The 17,500-nt window shown below is 42.5% G+C and overlaps 1 protein-coding gene across 3 annotated transcripts in view; it reads right to left on the reverse strand.

Moving 5' to 3' along the window:
- Nucleotides 1–17,500, reverse strand: part of SMG6 (SMG6 nonsense mediated mRNA decay factor) — a 248,513-nt gene that overhangs the window by 27,519 nt on the left and 203,494 nt on the right. For all 3 annotated transcript variants that reach the window (XM_085879008.1, XM_085879010.1, XM_085879007.1), the window contains one exon: nucleotides 10,315–10,500. In XM_085879008.1, coding sequence (XP_085735134.1) covers nucleotides 10,315–10,500 — 186 coding nt within the window. The remainder of the gene's footprint in view (nucleotides 1–10,314; nucleotides 10,501–17,500) is intronic.

Here is a 17,500-nt window from a genome sequence, read left to right on the forward strand (position 1 = left end):
CGACACTTCTTTTGTCCACCAGATCTGATTCTCAAATCCAATATAATATTTTGATGACATACTTTAATTGGTCCTTGAGAGCAGATCATGTTTCTAAATCGAGGCATGTTGGAATACGCCAAACAAAATGGCAAATTAGGACCCCATCGAGGGTGAATGAGGTGCCCGAGGGTGTCCAAGGATGCACCTGATAAAGGACACAATGAAATAAGGCTATTAAATAGCCTCAAAAGGGGTGTTTTATTTAACCCAAACACCCAATTTCTACTCAGGCACTTCCTTGAAGTTCCCGAAGTATGCATGCAAAGTTTTAGGCTACTCATTTTCATGGTTTTTGAGTTATGGAGGAAAACACACACACACACACACACACACACACACACACACACACACACACACACACACACACACACACACACACACACACACACACACACACACACACACACTGCAGTTCATGTCATGAGTACAATAATATCCTTTGGTGTGCAGGCTCGTGACTTAGAGGGATTTTATAACCGTTTCAGTCCATATTTTGTGTTATCCGATTGGGGATCTGTCGTGGTGTGTGCCCACGGCATCAATTTCGCTTCGCAAATGAATTAGAATTGTGTTTGTAATCATCGTTGGCATAATTATGAAACTCATTAAAGTATCAATAGCCAGCAAGTGTGAGGACATCTTGTACCTGTTGGAAATATAGAACGCCGCATTTTCGTTCAGCAATGATCTTCCAACACACGCATGCACACGCGCGCACACAGTCAAGGAGTTGCTCACTCACACTCAGAGGCACAGGCGCATGTACATGCAAAATTTTACTCAACTGCCGGCGCACATTTGAGAAGGTGCTCAGTTGTAACCTGCAGCTCCAGCATCATTGAACAAACCATGGCATTAAGCCTAAGGGGAAGCATTGCCATGGAACAGAACACCAGCTCTGTGGGTGGCCAAACCATAAGTGCTCCTGGCTGACTGTGCGGCCAGGTTATATGAGTGCTGGTTTAAGCAGCCCAAGATGAGGGAGACTGTGGGAGTGGTGACTGCAGCCTCAAATGGTAAGGCACAATTGTAGGTATCATAACTGGAAGCTCGTTACATAAAGGGAAACCAAATACAATAAAATGCATGTATATAACTTCCGATTTCTCTTTTCCAATGCATGCTACTCTTTCCTCTTGCCTTAAAAACTGACCTACAGCTGAGAAAACCCGTTTGAAGGGGACATATTGCGACTCCAGCAATTATGAAGGCAAGATGAGGCATAATAGGCCTTAAACATGCATGCTGGGCCCAAGGGCCTGTTGGAAATACTCGCTTCAAGACTACATGGAGACGAAGCACAATTGTCGGATAAGAATTGATTGCCTGGCAAATATGCATAGGATAAAACTTTGATTGTGCTTTTCATTACTGGTCAAAACAATCCTTGATAAAAGCAGATTCGATTCTACAAAAAATGTAATTGATTTGTTTTTGTTTTTTTTAGACAATAAAAGAGAAAGAAAGAAAGAAAGAAAAAAGAAAAGAAAAAAAGAAAAAGAAAGAAAGAAGGTATAAACAGAAAAATGTATCAGTCTTCTTGTAAAATTTTCATACAAAGCTGCTATTGTGTTGCCCCATCTTTTGCGTTTGGCCATTCGAGTTACTGCGTCGCAAGATGAAAGACAACAAGGCAAATGGCTCGCCAAAAAAACCAAAAAAAACTTGGAGTCTCTGCCAGCACATAAATCTCACAACCTGGCAGGTGGTCTAACAGGACAATCCACAAGTCTGCTGGATTATTCCACTAATCTTACTTCACCACTTCCTGTGTGCTCCATACGTCACAGCTCTCAGGACCCGAGCCTGGCCTTCTAGTAGGACTAACTGCCAATAAGGTTGATACCAATGCTCTTACACCAGATTATAGGCTGCAGATGAAAGAACAAACATCACAAGCAAAAGCTATTCTGATATTAAACTTTATCTACAAAAAAATTCGATTGGTGTTGACCAGAGAGAGATTGCATTATATTAAAGCAAAGGCTTTAAGATGGACAATGCACTAACGTTCACACTTTTTCCAAATTCCTCGCTTTTCAGAATCATTAGTGCTTAAGTGACAGTTATGTAAATGTCAGCATTGGTACTGATGGCAGACATTAGGTGTGATTGACACCGTGAACACAAAGTGTTCCAGAAAACGAGAAAACGCTATGAGAAGGACGATATCACAGATGATCGGTAAAACCTCCTAAATGGTTTGGTTCAGGTTAACGTTCTGCAGGAAATTATATTGCTTTATGGATGCAAACCAGCAAAAGAAGTGTGCTCTGCAAATGTACACCTTCTAATCTGAGGCATCGAGGGGAATGGCATTCCTAAACCTGCACAGGAGAAACAATAAGTGGACATTGGATCGTTTTTATCTCAAAAGTGCATTTGAATTTCAGCTACTCGATCTCAGCCAAATTGCCCTTGCTGCTGAAGTTAAGAATATTTGAAGGGAATTTAAGATTAATGTTGACTTTTCCATTCCAGAAAAAAATTTTTTAAAAAGTAAATGGATGTTGATGAAACTTGACCTACTTCTAAAATTATTATTCCCCTGTTACATGTACACACTTTGTCCCAATAATCTGCGAGCACCTCAATAATACTTGCGTACAAATGTTTGGGACATACACATTACACACTTATCAGTTGGGACAAGTGCATATCAGGACATGCGCTTTGGTGTCTTCATCTAGTTGAAATACTTTACGTACCAATACTAGCAAGTTACCAATGCCCGCACGGGATTCTAATCGGGGTAGGAATGGAGAAGGTAACCAGAGAGTTGGTTGTCAAAGCCACCAATGCTTGCATGTTTATACATTTATAGTTTTTAAAAGACTAGTCTAATAATATTTTTTATAAAGCATTGCAGTGAAGTGAGATACAAATAATTTTAAAGCAATATATGTATTTGTATATTGTAATCAGTAAAAAAATAGTGTGGTAGATAAAAACATTAGAAAGGAAATAACTTGCACCAAAAACTAACATTTTCATGCTCACGCTGACGCTGACGCTGACGCTCACGCCGGGGGTATCGCTATAGCTCTCTGTTCTTCGAACAAGTGAGCTAATAATGCAAATGGCGTCTTCTGTCATCGAGCTGGCAAGCTGGGAGAAACAATTTACATTTGTTGCCACATCTGATGCAACTTAAATGCTCTAATGGCAGTGAGGTGCTCCATTTGAAACTGTTCGATATATGTAGCTTTTTGTTCAATATATGTAAAATGTGTCAAAGCCAGTGACCAATTGCAAATTAAGAGTAAGAGGATATTCTGAGTGGTCTAAAGAGATGAAAATCAACAGGTGATAAATCTGGACTGCATGGGGGATGACTTTGAAGTTCCAAACAGTCTCCGCCAGAATATTGGTTAAAACATCTGCCATGAAAGGATGAGATTGATCATGCAGTAAAGTCACACCAAGAGACAACAAAACTGTCAGTCATATTGTGTTTTGCTTTCTTCACCTCGTTGCACAATACATCATTATATAGTACTGTGTGTGCATCAATTGTTTTCTCTCGCTTCATGAACTGCCACACAAATTAAACCATTAACTCCATACCCACCCCCCCCCCAAAAAAAAAGATTGCCAAAAGTCTTATGGCCAACGGTTGAACCTCAATTTATTTGGTGGTAGGGACCAAAGATATCTACACTGCACACTGGTTCACTTCAATTCCAGCGTGAAATGATGGATGCAAGTCTCATCACATCTCACAATATTTAAGAAATAATATTCCGCCCTGTGGTTGTGTTTCAGGAGCTCTAATGCAATGGCCACACGAGACGAGTTGCCTTTTGGTCAAGCATGGTTCCTTTGGTACGCAGCTTGCACTAGAGAATGCATGTTGTTTTCACACGTTTCCAACAATGACATCCAATTCTTCTGTAATTTCACACATAACAACATGACAATTCTCCAACATTTGTTGTTTGATACATTCAATATTTGCATGAGTGACAGCATTTGCTTGCCCATGATAATGGTAAGATCTCTCACCATTTAAGATATTTTTGAACTCAGTGCATCATTCAAACACACAATTAGATATAATTGGAGATGGCATCCAAAGGAAGTGTATAAACAAATTGTGCAGACAGTCACCTGGGAATTTCAACATGGTATGCCACTCATCTTCATAAGGAACGTAATGATACACCTCTGTTTCACAGCACATGAGGGTGTTGGTGACTATCTTGGTTGTACCAAGAATGCTTTGACCAGCATGGATGCCATTCCATATGCAATTTCATCAGAGCAGATAAGAGCATTTCAAAAGATTTCAGCAAACAAATATTATTTTTATTCTATAATAAAAAGTCAACGTCAGCCTTGAATGGACCACACCTTTTATAATCCTCCAACTACAATTTCAGACAAGAATTTTTTTTTTAACAAAAGATAAAAAAAAAATGCAGCAGCCATGGTGACTGATCTGCCTTGCACAAGGCTTTTGTGACCATCTTGGTCATGTCCAGAAAATCAGAACTATAAATATACACAAAAGACCCACTTCAGTACACTTGTATAGAGAATGCCTGGTGTTGGCTTAATGGTTAGGGCTTAGGATCCCAGGATCCTGAGTTCAAATCCCACTCTGCTGTTGAATTAATACCAGGTGGGGTTGACTCTGCCTGTCATCCTTCCGAGGTCAGCAAAATGAGTGCCAGCTTGCTGGTATCCTGCGTCGGAGTGGCGACCCATCCAGGATTGTGCCCAATAGCCAAGGAGACTGCTAAGGCAGCACCAACGCTCTGCACAGAGTGTGGTCCCAATGGATGGATATAGAGTGTAGATATGTGTAGGAGACTGACTGCATGCTATTTGACTCCTTAGAACACCTTGCTGTCAGTTTTGTGGATAACGACAAAAAATTCAGACCGGCTTGCATGAAAAGAAAAACGAATGTACAACTACTTCTCAATGGCTGTGTGCTCTTCTTTGGGTCATTTCTTTTTTTTAACCTATCTCCCCACTTCCTGCTCACACAACCAAGTCTGGCTTGAACACTGAAGTCCATCTTGATTATGACCTCCACAAGCACAGGCTCAATCCTTGACTGAAGATGGAGCATATTGAGACTAACCAGTCTTTAGCTCTTTAAGGAGTACGTTTTGTCAGCAGTGCAATCGAATAAAGCTGAAGCTACGCTAACTGATTTCTTCTGATGTGACGCAACTCCAAGGTCGTGGGAGAATCAGTAGGAAATCATAAGAAAGTTGCCGTGGTTACGACGCACCAGGACTAACAGACGCCAAAAGGACTGGGCACGGTTCTGCTGTGAAAACCAATGCGGTGGGGGGAGCAATGATTGGCCCCTCTGGCACACGTCAAAAGTATGGTAGCAGGATAAGAACGAAATGGCATGGGCGAAAAAGTAACAAGAGGAAGCTGTGGAACTAGCAGTAGCTTCTGCAGCATAAAGGCCTTAGTTTTTGAAATTTGGTTTGCATAAGCTTTGGATGTGATATACAAAGCAGGTTTTTCCTGCTATAGCTGAATCAGCTCATCCTCACATTCTTCAGTCCAGAAGGAGTGAGGCAGTGCTGCTTTCTGGCTCAGTTGGAGCATGTTCAGGGTTTGGAGGTAAGGTAGATAACAGGGGAGGGGGTGGGGATAGAAGTCCTGATCACATTCAGAAAATTATAGATACTGCCCTACATTTAGTAGATGATTGGCAGATGTCGTTCAAAAACAAGGAAATGCAAGGTGCTGAGGATGGGTAAGGATAATGACAACAGGAATTCCATGAAGCAAGGAGCAGTGTTGGAGCATGTGATACGGTAGAACGATCCGAGGGTGGTAATAGATATAGTTATTTAGTTATTCGTATGCAGCCTGAGGATGCTTGGCTGTATCATTTTCTGGGGTGTGGCTGTGCTGCTGATGCAATGCCCCGTTACCAGCACGCTGGTACCCATTTTGCCGACCTCGGAAGTTTGACAGGCTGAGTCAACCCGACCTGGTGTTAATTAAATGATCAGACAGGGTTTCAAACTCAAGACGCCAAGATCTTAAGCCAGCCCATTTAACCGTTAAGCCAACACCAAGCCTGATACAGAGGGTAACAGTACAGCACAGTGCCAGGTAACAACAGGTAAAGCAAGTAAGGTTTTGAGTTGTATTCATAGGGGAATAAATGATACATCAAAATAAGTTGGGTCAACACTATACAGGAATTTAGTGAAGACTCATCGAGATTATTGTGGACATTTTTGTCACCACGATTGAGGAAGGACATACAAGTGGCCTACAAAAGTATTCACCACCGACCAATAATGCCACATTTAAATGAATTATGAATTACGATGAAACAATTTTTTCCAAATGAACTTTATTATTCATAACTGAAGAGATCAAACGAAACACTTATAGTTGAAGAACGTTACATATCAGGAATACCTGCAAAAAACATGTACAAATCAAAATTCACTGGTTGTAGATATTCAGCCCCTTAGGTCAGTACTTGGTGGAAGCACCTTTTGCAGCCATGACTGCCGTGAGTCTTTTGGGGTCGGTCTCTACCAGCTTTGTACAGTGAGATGGTGAAATCTTTACTCACTCTTCAAGAGGAAAATTGCTAGAGTACTGCCAAGTATCATGGGGATCATCGATGGACTGCAATCTTCAAGTCTCACGATAAATGGACTTGACTGAGCAACTCAAGAACATTTATTATCTTCTTATTCAGCCACTCCAGTGTGGCTTTTGCTTTGTGCCTTGGATCATTGTCCTGCTGAAATGTGAATCTCCTACCCAGTTTCAGATTCATGACAGACAAGCAGGTTTTCATCAAGGATTCTCCTGTACTTTTCACCGTCCATCGTCTCTTCCATCCTGACAAGCTTGCCAGTCCCTGCTGATGAAAATCAGCCCTATAACATGATGCTGCCACCACCATGCTTCACAGTAGAGATGGTGTTGACTGGGTGATATGTAGTGTTCGGCTTGTGCCAGACGTAACACTTTGAATTTAGACCACAAAGTTCTATTTTGTCTCGTCTAACCACAGAACCTTTCTCCACATGCCTACAGTATCATTAAGATGATTTTTTGCAAACTCCATATGAGCTTTTAGATGTGTATTTTTCAGTAATGGCTTCTTTCTTGCCACCTGTCCATGGAGGCCAGTTTTGTGAAGGGAACGGGATATTGTTGATTGATGAACACTGACCCCACTAACCCCCATCTTCGATGTAGAGCCTTGCAGATCTTCCAAAGTCATTGTTGGATTTACAGTGACATCCCAAACCAATTTCCTGCTTGCCTGGCTGTTGAGTTTGGATGGGAGATCTGATCTGGGTAGAGCCTGGGTGGTATGATACGTCTTCCACTTCTTAATGATGGATTTCACCGTATTCAAAGGGATAATAAGTCACTTTGAAATCTTCTTATAACCCTCTCCTGAACAGTACTTCTCCACCACTTTATGTCTGAATTCTTTGGAAAGCTCCTTGGTCTTCATGTTTGCCTTGTTGGTTGACCAAGTCATCTGCATCTTAAAACTCCTTAGATAATTGGGGAAGCTTAACTTTTAAGTTAAACCACTGATTAAACACAGGTGAAACCTATTGCACTTGTTTTGTAACCTTTCAAACAAATAATTTGCTCCTGAAATTATTTAGGGTTTATTAGGAAAAGGGTTTGAATTCTTATTTCAGTGAGAATCATCTGATTATCTCTGTTAATCAAATGTATTCACATTTTATCTGCATTTCTTGGCTTTATCACTTTGAAGTAGTTTGTGAAGATTTTATAGATTAAGTTTGATTTGAAAGAATCATGAAATAAGCTCAGGTGGCATCAAAATGCAAAAACTTTGGAGGAGGATGAATACTTTTGCAGGCCACCGTCGCTGCTTCAGAGGGTTCAGCAGAGAGCAACTGGATTGATTCTGGGCTGAGCTAGACTCAGCCATGAGGAGTGGCTAAAGGAGACAGGACTTTATACATTATAAAGGAGGCGGTTACGAGGAGATTTGATGGAATAGTTTAATATAATGAAGGGTAGAAACATAATAAATGCAGAAGCTTTTCAGCAGAATAGACAGTGATAGGATCAGTGAAATAGCCTGAGAATAAAGAAGAGGAGAGTTAGGAGTAGGCTTGGGAGATTCCAAACATTTGAGAATTGATTCCGATCCTGAACTGCTGTCTCGATTCCAAGAGGAATCAATTCCAATTCTTCCCGAAATCTAATCAATTCGTCCTTGTCACACAACAAAACATGCTCATACAGTTTCGTCCGAATCCGTCTAACTTTCTAAGATATTCTGCACAAAGACAAACGGGTGAAAAACAACCTCCATTTATCTTCGGTGGTGGAGGGAATAAAGACAAATAACGTAAGCGTAAAATTTATGTTCATGAGTAAATAAAATCAGTGGGATGATATATATTATATAAATCATGCCAAAGAAGTAAAAGTTGCTTCAAATCTACTATAAATGGATGAGGTGTGTGTGTGTGTGTGTGTGTGTGTGTGTGTGTGTGTGTGTGTGTGTGTGTGTGTGTGTGTGTGTGTGTGTGTGTGTGTGTGTGTGATGTTTTTTTTTTGTGAAGTTCTACTGGAGCTTTCTGATGTGGAGTGTAATACACCAAAATTATCATCATGATCTCCCGAGTTGATTCGGCCAATTAACTACAAAAAAAATCCGGAAGAATTCCCATGTTTTAACCACACACCATGTTAAGTTGTATAAAGCAGCTTAATAGGTCCTTCCATGGCATGGCATTCTAATAACAAAATAAATAACAAAAATAATGATACCATTGTGTATCTTAATTAATACGAATAATATTAACAACAATTACAATAGTAGTGTAATTTGGCAATAATCATAAGGAACGTATAATCCCCACCCTGGCTCAAGCACATCTGGGCTTGGTGAAAGCCAAGTTAATGCTCAAGCAGTAAGGCAGGCAGGTATGCTACTAGGCTGTGAAGACCAATGAAAAGTTGGTCCAATGGACCAACAGACCCATGAGCTAATCAATACCTCTGGGAGAATTGTAAAAAAAATATTCTATTTGGTAAAAATAATAAAAATTGAATCCCGTATCCCCGAGTGATGTATAAGGTTAACATATGACTTTCTTCGATCGCTCCCGACTTTTTTTTATTTGCTGTTAAGAAATATGATGATTTTGGAATTTCATACTACAATAGGCGAATGCTGTCTGTCGGATTCTGGAAGAAGTCCGACACACATGCACACAGTTTGTGAGTACATGTCTGCTCACTTTCTACACAACTTCAACAAACTAGACACAGAAAAACGTTGTCTCGTTTGTAAAGAATGACAGGAGAATCTTTTGATATAGTTTGCTGAACCAACAAACGGATTCTAGATGGATGAAGTGAAATACGGCATTGTTGGAATCGACTTCAGAAACTTGGAACCATTACAGGCGGGAAATTACCTCTGTAAAATTTAGGGTTCAATTCCCAGTTCCGATTGAGGGAATCGATTTGATTCTTTTTCCCAAGCCGAGTTAGGAGGACAGTAAGGTATGGGTTTTTTTTACTCAAAGAGCAGTTAATGCATGAAATTGTCTCCCTGGAAAGGTATTGGCGGCAGAAACAGTCGATAGGTTTAAAATTGTATTAGATAGGTATCTATAAGCAACGAAGACAAAGGTATAAATGGATATTGTCATGACTGGTAGGTAGCCTGGGTATGGGTGCAGTAAATGTACGTATATGGGGTCATTGAAGTGCCCGTGAAAATGTCTCGTCAAGAAGTGAGTGCTGCAGGTGTTTGTTCAATCTCTATCTGATAACCGTCTTCAACCACCACCTTCCCTCTCACCAAAAGGAAAAGTTATTGGATTCATGTGGTGTTGGTGTAGCACAGGCATGATGGGCCAAATCACCTCTTCCTGCATTAAAGTTGTTTGGATTTATTTGCAAAACAAATGTTTCAGCACATACTTATGACACAGAACCATTTTGTTCATGGTTATTCACTTCGCATGTAAAATCATGCAAATTTTATGGGGAGGATGAATGCTGTGGGTATGCAGAGAGACAGTTTTGTCTCCAAATGCAAACTTGAAATACGAGTACTTTATATTCACAACTTTCAGTGTAAGAGCAGCATAAACATCTCAAATTTATTCAGGTATCAACTCCACAAATGATAGCACCGATTTTGAGGATCGAGTTGTTTTTTTTTATTTCGATGCATTGAAGAAATATGCAACAGGGAATGGGAATCACCCCTCCCATTCCCATTCCCGCTAGTTTCTCAAGCAAATGACCTACCGAGCTCTCTGAATTTCCCACTGCATCTTCATCGTCGCCGTGTTTGTGTGCAACAGGTAACTCGTTTCTCGGTGCGACAGAGATATAACGGCCCCCTTTGTAAGCCAAGAAAGGATCCTCCAAGCCGCAAAGCGCCTCCAGAAAGTACTGCAATGCAGCGACTCGTCGCCAATCTGAAGCCAAGGCCTGCAAAGGAGAACAGTGCAACTTACCCTTCGGTCACACATTTTCTTTGCTATGAATTATTTCTACAGAAGCAGCAAGATTTTCCCACTTTTGTCGAAGATTCATTTTCCTGAAAAATTGCTCATTGCACAATGCTGAGGTCAAAACTCCAGGGCACGTTGCCAAAAACAAGACAGCCGCACTCTGTTTTGTTGATGCCGCTATCTGAACACCTTGAAGTTAGGTGAGGTACTGCCAAAGCAGACTCACAACCCAAGTACAAGGTGTAAGACTTAAGTTTATATTCTCGAGACAGAAGATTATAATTCAGCAAGGACACTCATCTTTCGAGAGTTGTCCATTGGACAGTTTCTTTCTGCCTTTGTCTGTACTCGTTTGTGGATACAACAAACAACAAAAAGATTCAATTGTCACTTTTATCCCCCAAATCCACAACAGCAAAAATTAGCAGCCTTCTAAAAATAAAACACCTGTAAAAAGCTGCCGGGATCAAACACAAGGAAGAATCGTTGCTGAGAATTTGTCACCAACAGCAATAAAGGAATCCGCAAATCTCAGAAAAATCATGTATGACTTAAATGCCAATCGTCTCTTAATGCAGGGCGATCAAAGGAATATTCTTGTTTACATCCTTGGAAGACTAAGGGTAAGGGTGTATTCTCGGTGCTTTGGGGCATGCTGTGAGGTGCTACAACAATAGGCTGTACGCATTTCCGCGTCTTCTCAATAGACGGTACAAAAGCAATATCCCCCTTGGATCCCAAGCCAACAGGAACACGGAATTGCAATTGAAGTTGAATAAAACAACATTGTACCAGCTTTGTAAAATAGCGAAACAGCTGCGCAGACCTGCAGACAAATTGATGCACATAGACAGAGACAAGACAGGAGGAGATGAGTGTGGGGCGAGCGAGAGCTCTGTGTTGGCTTGGACACACATCCGCTCAGGCAAATGGGAAAAGCAGCGCACACGTGCACGCTGTTGATGCTGCCAAACGCAGACATGCAAAGCCATTGGGGAATGCACGCGCTTCCCATCGGCAGTTTTACCCGCAACGTGGAAGGCTTGTATGGGTCTCATCACCACGGAAAACAGCACGTGGGGTGAGATCTCAAGATCACCCAAGCTGAAATTTGGACAGAACCTCAAATGCATGTTTAGCCACAGAACAAAAAGAGATAAGCTAATGGAAAAAATTACTACCTGCTCTATCTATACTCAACCAGGAAACAATGTTTTGGTGGCTGGAAGCATTTTCATATAAAGGATATTTAAAAGTCTTGACAATTTTGACATCAGGGATGCCTTCCAACAATAATTTTCCCATTTTACAGAAAGCATGCGGCAATCATGCCTGGGAAGAGAAACTTTGGCAAACCTCGCTCTCCTGTTCCTCCCTTGAGCCCAGGCAAAGAGCTGGGAAAGGGGAGGGGAGGCAGGAGAGAAAGGTGGGTTGACGACTCCAGATGCCCAACCAAGCTTGGATAATGTCAATGTTAACATTGGTTTGAAAAAAAATAAAAATAAGGCAAGGGGAGATGGATGGGGGTAGACATTGGGGGAAAGAAGGCAGCAGGAGGCTGGGGAAGAGGAGAGGCAGGGAGGGACTTGGAGGGCCGAATGCACAAGTATCCTGTTGGCTCCCCCAGGCATCCTGGGAGAGACGCGCCTACGTGCAGAGTAGCAGACATGTGGGGAAGGCACGGCAAGGTCAGGTCATGTGGGCAACACTTGGCGTCGCCTTTGCTTGAGGGTATGACTGGAGAGAGCACGAAGCTCACCTGTGCTCCACTACTCATGGAACTGGTGAGACACAAGATAAGACACCAAAAGGTTCTACCTACTTCCACAACTCACTTGGTAATACAGTACAACAATGCCACACTGCAGTACATCTCCTTGCAGCTTTGCCATGGGTACTGACAACCCAAACCCAGGCAGGAATCAAATCAACACATACTGCCACTCCTTGGGTGCTTGTGCCAAGGAATGTTTATATGAATTGTCGGCATTTCAAATGCTCTCATGAGTGGAGACATTTTTGTTACTCTTCCATTTCTGGGTGCAAGACTCAAATAAATCCCCTCCAAGGCATGAGTTTTCTGAAACTGGCTGCTATGGCAGGAATAGATAGCTTATGGTTGAGGGAAATACATGCAAAAGTAACAAACGATGCCTTCAAAAGGAAAAAAAAACTATGACATGAAAATAAAAAGGCAGGTAAAAAGGGAACAATATATCGAACTGTACGGACAAGGAGTAGCAGGAAAACCAAAGAGTTTGGATTTCTAAAATCCATCGATGCATTCACAAAATGAGTTCCAAAAGTTGTGGACTCGTAATACGTAAGGGCCTTCTCAATGAGATCATGGAGCTTCAAAATAAACAAGGATTGCAGCAAACCAAATATACACTTGCAATTAGGCAATGACTATAACTATAACATTCAGCTCCCTTGGTGGGTCTATTAAACGATCGCGATTCTCTGTGGAGCAGGTGGTGCAGAAAACTGGATAAAACGACCTGCCAGCAGTTCATGCTCTACAGCAGACAACACTGATTGCAAAAGGGAAAAAGAAGAAATGATGAGTTCTCAAGCTTGTAAGAGGAAACAGCAAAAATATATTTTTCCTAAAGGTTTCTATATACTGTATATTTTTTTCTTTTGAACAGTCTTGTGTTTTTGCAAAGTGAGATGGTTCGTTCGCCTGACCTCCAACTCCAAAATGGTTTGGCTAAGGTACGGCAGTACAAATCAGACCACCAAGCGAGCGCGCAGCTCGATGACTTAACATCTTGCAAATCTCCCCGAGTGGGTTTCACCGACGAGGCGGCCAATGCCTGGCCCGGGAGAGCGCAGGCCAAAGGAAGTGCATGCTACAATGGCTCCCAGCACAAAGTGACGAGCGCAAAATTTCCCACTCGCCAAAAATACACTCTTTGGGCCCAAATCTGTCAGATGGCGCGCAGCCGGGGGGATTGTTTAACTTCAGTGTGAACAAGGCCGATACTTTTTTTTTTGCTTTCCACTACGAAAGGTTACAGACCCAATCGCCAAGCGGGAAGTTATTTCTCAGACAAATGCTCGACGAGCGCTATGGGACCACTCACTTGATTGGCATCCCTGAGAGATTTCAAATCTTCAGTGTGCGCCAAGTCTAAGCTGCAATGCCTTTTTCCCAAATCTCCACTACCACTGCATATCAACATTACCCCACAAATTCCGATGCACCCTGCCCACACATCACCTTGCACAGCCACCATAACAGTTCTCTCCATGCACCGCTGCGCCCCTCCCCCATTCCCCAACATGCTCTTCCTTTCCCATCTTCTTCCAGCACACCCTGTCTGCTTTCCTCCTTTCTCCCTGCTGCATAAAATAATCAGCTGTCCTTCCTGCTGACCACCGGGTAAAAACATTGCCTCTGCCAAGCACCAAAACCGAGCGAGGCAAGAGCGTCCTGGGAGCAGTTGCAGTACAGGGGGTTGGAAGCGATGCAGAGCAAAAAGGGAGGGCAATTCTTGGTTGTAGAAACTTGGAAACCCGCAGATGTGTGCTCACAGATATGCCAAGCACATCTGGATCTCGCGCATTTGGCGATGCATGAAGAAGGAAAAAAATATATATATATATACATATGAAAAAAAGAAGCGGAAAGAATGAGCAAGGAAGGGAGAGCAGGATGAAGAGGGAGAGAAATACAGAGACAAAGTCCATTTGATTATGTACCCAATTCTGGCCTGTGGTTTGTATTAGTCGAACCAATATCACATAAATTGCCGGGAAAAAAGAAAAAAAAGTTAAAAAAAGATATTCATCATGAATTTCCTCAATCCCATTTATTTTTCAGTGACAACACTTACCCTGATCAAGTCATCAAAAAACATAAACCCTCAAGTCGCTGCACAATCAAAAGAGCAAAAGTATGTCAATAGCAAGTTAACCTCATGATGACATAAATGAATGAATGAATAAATGAAACATTCAAACAACCTGATCAGAGCACGTAGAAAAATGCATGGCAGGAATCGAATCAACACATGCTGTGTGCAAGACAATATTTGTGACAGCATGATGCGGGAATGTACACAGTCTGGGACTCAGACTCATAGGCCAATGTGTCCTGGGCAGAGCATACATGCTTCTGCAGTCTTGGCGACGAGACAAGCAGTGCTGCGAATAAACAGTATAAATCTTAAACACAAGGAATAATCAAGGCAGGAGGGGCCCACAAGCAGTGCGGTAGAACCAAGCAGCTGCACTAAATCGTTTCCTTCGGTTTTGCTGCCCAAACTGAAGGTGGCACATTTCAAGCAAATGATGAACCAAAGGATTTAGTGCTTGCATACGCACACACAAGAATTGATAAATGTTGGTGTGACAATGGCCAACTAATCCAGATGAGTCAACAAATTAATCACCTTTTCCAAAGTGGATTGTCAAACATGACAAATATCTTTGGCTTTGGATACAAGGATACAAGCAGTCTGGCACCTCGAAGAGACATTCAATCCAACTTGCAAACAATCCCTGACCGAGCATCAGTGCAGCATGCACCTCTGAATGGGCATCATTGTCCCGTTTTACCTCCCTCCTTTAGCCACATCTGGTTATCAGGAACCATACTCTATGCAGATTGTTGGTGCTGCCTAAGCAGGCTCCTTGGCTAGTGGGCACAATCCTGGACAGGTCGCCACTCCGACGCAGGATACCACCAAGCTGGTACTCATTTTGCCGACCTTGGAAGGTTTGACAAGCTGAGTCAACCCCCTGTTGTTAATTCAGTGGAAAACTGAGTTTGAACTCAGGATCCTAGGATCCCAAGCCACCACCCTAACCACTAAGCCAACACCAGGCTTGGTGTTATCAGGAATTTGCATAGATCTACTCTCCGTAGCCAGTCACCCCCATTATCATGGTTCCAAGTGATCTTACAAGGCCTGCAGGTAGACTGCACTTGTATTACAACACTTTGCACAAACCTCTTTCCACGCCACGATTGTGTGTCACGTAACTTGCTGGAGAGCCATACGGCGATCTCTAATAAATAAGATTCATCGGATGTCTGTCTGTCTGTTCATGTTTTTTGCAAAGACCACTGGGTCGACAACCACCAAATTTGGCACATAGACCAAGTCTGACATGGGGGTTGTCCTAAGTGTATTTTCATCCACAACCTCAGCCTTTAAAGACCCTGAAGAACCATAAGACCCTTTTAATTTTTTTTACATGTTGGAGAGATTAGAATACATGCTTGAGAGAAAATATTTTACATGTTTGAGAGAAGACTTTCTACATGCGAGGGAGATAAGACCCCTGAAGACCTTGAAGACCCAAAAGAGCCCTTTTATTTTTTGTATACCTTGTCGAGGCTCGTATGAGAGCTAACACACAACGCACAGCAAGGGGGGGGGGCATGAGACAAGAGGGGCGGGAGAGGAAAGGACAAAACAGTGGGGAACAGAGACATTAGGAGATGTGGAAAGGAGAGGGATGGGGTGGGGAACATGGGGAATACAAGATGGACATTAGAGGGACTTTCAGGAAGGAAAGCAGAGAATTTGAAGGAGGTGGGTTTGGGGTGGATTAACGGGGGTAGAAAAGATCGAGGTTTTGGATGGGGGAAGATGAGAGGTGGTGGTGAATAGCTGTTTTAAAGGCCTGGAGGGAGGAATGAGATTGAACAGAGTGAGGGAGTTTATTCCAAAGGTGGGGAAAAAGAGGAATGAAAGGGTGAAGGTGAGCAGTGATTCGCAATTTTGGTAGTTTTACCAGAAGAGGGTTGTTGGCAGACCTTGAGCGCCCTGCAGAAATATGGTAGGGACAAATCGCAGACAGAGCAGGGGGGGGGGCGAGACCGGAGAGGAGACGGTAGAAAAAAAAAGACCACCGACTTGCCTGAGGTGAGAGAGCAAGAGCTGTAAGACCAATGAATTCCCCAAACATAATTAAGACACATTAAAATCCTGAATACCCCAAAGATGGTTAAGATCCCGAAGACCCTGAAGTCATTTGAAGACCTTTAAACCACAATGACCTGTAAGACCCTTAAGATCTTAAACACCCTTAAAACCTCAAAAACACTTACGACCCCTTTTACCCACTGGTGTTCTGGCTCTCCTGCCCCCGACAGTCCCCCCCCCACCCCGTTGCTTCTTCTGCTCCCAATCCACCTGCCCTATTCTCAACCTTGCTGGCTCCCCTGCTTCTCCCACTTCTCAGTAGCCCCCCCCCGGGCAATGCTGGGTAACCCTATTAGTTCAAAAACATTTACCTCCACCACCAAAGGTGGATGGAGGTTATGTTTTCACCCATCTGTCTGTCTGTCTGTTTGCCTGTGAGCAGGAGGTCTCAAAAGGTGATGGACGGATTTGGACGAAACTTGGTGGACAGGTTAGGTGTGTGGTAAGGAAGAATGGATTCGACTTTGGTCCGGATACAAATACAAGAATTTTTAATTTTTTTCCAAGTGATTCTTCACCATTAAGAGGTCAAAAACTATATACAGCATTAAAGTTGAAAAATTTGTGGACGAGTTGTGACAAAATTAGGTGGAGGAGTTGAGTAGTTGACAAGAACAAGCCGATTCGATTTTGGTTCAGATCCGGATCCAGATCCGGTCTATCAGTGTGAAACGAAACGAATCCGTTTAGGCTGGAGGAGGTATGCGCTCCACCGAGTGCTGTTCTTGTTATTGGTGAGATACTTCAAAATTCCAACACAAGGCACGTGTGTGCGTGTGAGTCCCTTTGTTTGATTGCTATGCAATTCCATACATCTGGGCCAATTTCCCCGAAATTTGCTGGACCACATTATTTTCACATGTTGAAGGTGAACGTCACAACAAAATCTTTCAATAAGGCCATTTGGCCCATCGCAGTGGTGCATTCCCAGGTTAATTTTTGCAACAGCTTTAAACATCAATCTTCTTGATGGTTTATGAAAGTTGAAATAACCGTATCTTGATTGGGTAACCCCCTCTTGACTGGGCAATCCTT

The sequence above is a fragment of the Eptatretus burgeri genome, chromosome 4, assembly GCF_056783735.1.
Source record: "Eptatretus burgeri isolate ZD-2024b chromosome 4, Ebu_testis_v1, whole genome shotgun sequence".
Taxonomy (NCBI): Eukaryota; Metazoa; Chordata; class Myxini; order Myxiniformes; family Myxinidae; genus Eptatretus; species Eptatretus burgeri.